This window comes from Nelumbo lutea, chromosome 8 (genome assembly GCF_056320005.1).
Source record: "Nelumbo lutea isolate HS-2025 chromosome 8, American lotus-T2T, whole genome shotgun sequence".
In the NCBI taxonomy this organism is placed as follows: domain Eukaryota; kingdom Viridiplantae; phylum Streptophyta; class Magnoliopsida; order Proteales; family Nelumbonaceae; genus Nelumbo; species Nelumbo lutea.
Genome location: NC_142691.1, coordinates 9,441,718 through 9,446,010, shown reverse-complemented (window position 1 = coordinate 9,446,010; position 4,293 = coordinate 9,441,718). Strand labels below are relative to the sequence as shown.

The 4,293-nt window shown below is 38.2% G+C and overlaps 1 protein-coding gene across 1 annotated transcript; it reads left to right on the top strand.

The window, feature by feature from the left end:
- The first annotated feature begins 1,127 nt into the window (after nucleotides 1–1,127).
- On the top strand, nucleotides 1,128–4,028 carry LOC148842592 (uncharacterized). The gene is made up of 4 exons (XM_088959626.1): nucleotides 1,128–2,043; nucleotides 2,140–2,358; nucleotides 2,439–2,612; nucleotides 3,613–4,028. Exons 1-4 carry the CDS (start codon nucleotides 1,372–1,374, stop codon nucleotides 3,703–3,705), a joined length of 1,158 nt encoding a protein of 385 aa, XP_088815752.1. The 5' UTR covers nucleotides 1,128–1,371; the 3' UTR covers nucleotides 3,706–4,028.
- The last annotated feature ends 265 nt before the right edge of the window (nucleotides 4,029–4,293 follow it).

Genomic DNA, 4,293 nt, shown 5'->3' with positions numbered 1-4,293 from the left:
AAGTGAAATGGGTTTTGAATTCGTGGTCGTAATTACGAGATATTTTTAAGGGTCTTTTATTAGAATACTTCCTTTAGTTTTACAGATTTAAGGTTTATTTGGCATATTTTTTTGGAAGATCTTCCGGTAGTTTTGACATACAAAAGACGTATTGAGCTTTTGCATAAAGATTTGAGCAACTCGAAGCATGTTTGGCAGACATGTATCTTTTTACGTGTCTTTTTTCATTTTTTCCATGCAAGATTAAAACACAAAAGATGTGAAAGCTTCAATTGGAGCTTTTTGAAATTGGTCCAAAATGGAATTCTCGCGTCTTTTTGGCAGCTAGATCTTTCACACACCAAACAGAAATAAACCAAAAATCGGTCTTTGCGGCTTATAAACAGTCAAAAGACCATGCGGAAAGACATGCCAAGCGGGTCCTTAGTTAAAACTATTTTGTAGTTTGCATTTTACTAAAACACTCCTTATAATTTTCAACCTATTTATTTAATCAACCTTTCATTAAGAACTATTTGTTTTTTCATGCATGTTAAATAGTAACATAAACACCTAAACTAAATGGAAAATGTTCATGGACGCATGGTCATTGTTTATTCCAAAAAGTATCCCTAAACTGAGTGAAACATGTTAAATGCTATAAATCCATGGTTTTTTTATTCCAAAATTACTTCTAACACATTTTAGTATAGAAAATAAATAATTAATTAAATAGAGAAAAATAGAATGATTGTCTATATTTTATTAGGGGCAAAAATGACATTTCAATTTTTAGTTTATTTCGACTAATTTTATTTGAATAGATGTTAGGATTAAAAGTATCTTTATAAGGGATGTTTTAATAAAAAAAAACTATAAGGTATGCTTTAAGAAAAAAAGATGTAGATAAGAAATTTGTGGCACACCGTCAGTCAGCTGTGACTGTGACTGTGATTTGTATGAGGTGACATTTGCTTGAATTCTTTACTCTCTTTTCATCTTAACTCAGTATGAGGAACTTTTTTCCATGCAGTTACCCTTTTAAATACAGAAAGTTAGAAAATTAGATTAATACGTAAATAAGAAGCCAAACATTTTTGGACGTTTCTCCATTAATTCTCTTTATATTTCCCCTCTCTCCTTTCGATTGATATAGAGGAGCTAATCTTTAGCTCTTCACAATAGAGAGAGAGAGAAAGTAGTGCAGAGTAAGAGATTGAGCAAGCGAGAGAGAGAAAGAGAAAGAAAGAGCGATATTTATCTTCTTCTTATCAAGTGGTTTTTTATCCATCTTTGCCTTATCAAAGTCGTATTAGCACTTCAGTAAAACGTTACTGTGAAGGAAAAGGAGTGGCCAAGTGGGCAGAGTCTCGAGTGAGAGCATCGGCATATATGGAAACCGAAGTAGGAGCTTCTTCCTTCCAAGAACAGAACCAGGCAACCCTGAATCCAAGACCCAGATACCTAGACATGATCTCTTCCTGGCTAGACCAAGATGACATTTACAACCCCACTTTTCCCCAAGAGGTTGAAATGCTCGACGATCCTTTGTTCCAATTCATAACCTCAGATCTTGAGTACAATCTATTCTCCCACCCACCAAGACCAGACACCGACGAATCACTTGTGCACTTGCATGACTTCGATCCCCAGCCCAGCCCTGAAAGCGTCCAAAGTGTCGATACGAGACTGACCCAGAACCAAATGTTAGTAGACGTGTGCGACGCATTTCTAGATAGCGACTATCTCGGACTAATTGCACCGGCGGAGAGTCAAGGTAGCATCGACAATCATGTCTTTCAGTCCATAATGGATTCAACGACGCCAACGCTTGTGGATTCAGTGGAGGTTGACACTCCTCAACCAATTAACACTAATGCTGTTGATAATGCAACGACGACGGAACCTCAACCTTACGTTGAAGAAGACGATGAGGAAGCAACGGATGATGACCCAAAGCCAGGTGTGCCGAGTTGTAAGAATTTGATTTCGGAAAGGAACAGAAGGAAGAGACTGAGCCAGCAATTGCTTGCTCTTCGTGCTCTTGTTCCAAATATTACTAAGGTAAAAGCTAGTCTAATATCTGTATTAAAAGTTAAGAAAGAATTTTAAAACTGATTTGATGGAATTATATATAATAATTCTGTGTTTGTATTACAGATGGACAAAAGATCAGTGTTAGTGGACGCTCTATCGTATCTGAAGGGCATTCACGAAGAAACTGCACGGCTTCAAAAGGGGCTTAAACAACAACAGCAACCCAAAACGTTGAACAACTTGCCGGAGACATGGCCGGATAACCCAACCTCAATTCCCCGCACCCGGCGGCGGGGGTCAGCTTCCAACGCCACTTCGAGGACCAAACCCCATATTATCGAGGTATAGTGTAAACTTTACTTATATATATTACTTGTATGCATTTGTGTGGATTATATTGTAAAACAATAATAATAATGCAGATGGAGACAGAAAAAATGGAGGATCGGAGATTTATTGTGAAGATAACGTGCAAGGGTGGCAGTGGTGCGGGAGGAGAAGTTTTAAGAGTGATGGAGTCACTCGGTTTCGAGATTACTTACACTTCACTCGAGAGGATCAAGCCACAATTTATTCAAACCACGGTTTTCTTTAGGGTAAGCACATGTGTCTTTTGTTTTATGGAATTTCATCTTCTCTGCTTATTCCAGCTTAATTTAATGCAATATTGTTGGGTTCATTTATATCCATATGAGTAGGGTGAAGCAATATATTTGTTGTTTGGAAAATTTGTTCCCCCTGCGGTTCAAACTTTTCATTTTTGGGTTACGTTGTTTGGAAAATTGGCCTGACACAGCACAGGCTCGAGGCCTCCAACTAGCACAAGTGATTGGAGTGGTTGCGGGAGTGTCATACATGTTTCTCAACGTAACATACCTCTCGTCGTCTAATTAACCACAAAAACAAATTACTCTCAACCATTTCTGATTACTCTCAAGTCTCAACCATACATTATCAGAATTTATATATGGAACTATTACTATATACTGGTCACTAATCAGCCATCTCCATCGTGGAACATTTCCATGAATTTATGGACTAAAAGCCAAACTCCAGTTGTTAGAGACAGTCCGCTTCTGCTTCTTGTCCCAACAATTATATGTACGTGTTCCAACTTCCAACACGTTTTTGTCTCAACTCGTCATTTGATTCCAACTAGAGTCCACCGACGAGTCTATTTGGTCACACTGTGACAAGTCTACTACTTACCAAAATAATAACCAGCCGGCTTTGATTTTGATTTTGATTTTATTTGGACTTGTTTCTTTCCCGCAGTGGCACTGGGGGGGGGGGGGGGGGGGGGGGCTGCAAATGAATGGATCGGATCGAATCCGACATGAGATAATTCAATTTTACTGTATCCAATACATTTGCATCCCTATTTTCATGTCCACTCACTCAAGTCTCCTCTGTTCAGATTCAGTGTCAATAAACCTTTTAGCCAGCTTTTCTTTTCTTTGGAGCCCAGTGGAATAGAGATACCCGTAAAAACCATTAATCACAGTTTAATTGGACTGTTTAATGATCATTTAAGGAAGATTCTATGTTATCTTATTAGAAACTTGGTTTTAATTGACTTTTAAAATCAATTTGCAGGTAAGAAAACCCGTGAAGATGACGGAGGAAAAGCTAAAAAATTATATTGCAAGCACGGCTTTGAAATCAGGTCTGAGCATTCAGAAACATTGATGGAGAAGTGAGGTCCATTTCAGATGAGATGGTATAACAATCAATGTGCAGGTAATTAATAGCCATGATTAAACTAATGGTAACAGTAACTTTCATGGGACCACGTGATGGAGTCAGACATATCACGTGATTGTATCTTTATATATATGGCATTCTAGGACTTGGGACTCTTTTTTCCACGATGATGTGGTCACTGTAATAAGAAAGATGTTTGTAGTTGAATTTCTTCCATTATTAGTCTTTATTCTACAAGAAACAGAAGTAAGGGATGTATTATCAAAGCCCATTTTCGCTTGTATTCAGATCCCGTTTTCTTCCAAAAATCGATTTGCAACTTCGTCTTTTTTGTAAATGGGCCAAACCTGTGAGAAGCCCAAATAAGTTTAGTTTAACTACTTGAGCGTGTAGCTGTTATGATGTTGTATTCTAAAATCTCTTGACTGGCTTAACAACCAAGGTTCAAACTAGCGGCCCATATCGGCCGATACATATTGTTCTGAGACCCTCCGATACACCCCATAGTGGGTGTATCGGAGGTTTGACCGGTTTAGCGTGTGGAGGAGGCCTTAACCGAATCCCCTGAACCAG

Coding starts and splice junctions, on each gene's coding strand:
- LOC148842592 (XM_088959626.1), top strand. CDS start 1,372: ATGGAAACCGAAGTAGGAGCTTCTTCCTTCCAAGAACAGAACCAGGCA. Junction 2,044..2,139: donor TTGTTCCAAATATTACTAAG/GTAAAAGCTAGT, acceptor TTTGTATTACAG/ATGGACAAAAGATCAGTGTT. Junction 2,613..3,612: donor AAACCACGGTTTTCTTTAGG/GTAAGCACATGT, acceptor ATCAATTTGCAG/GTAAGAAAACCCGTGAAGAT.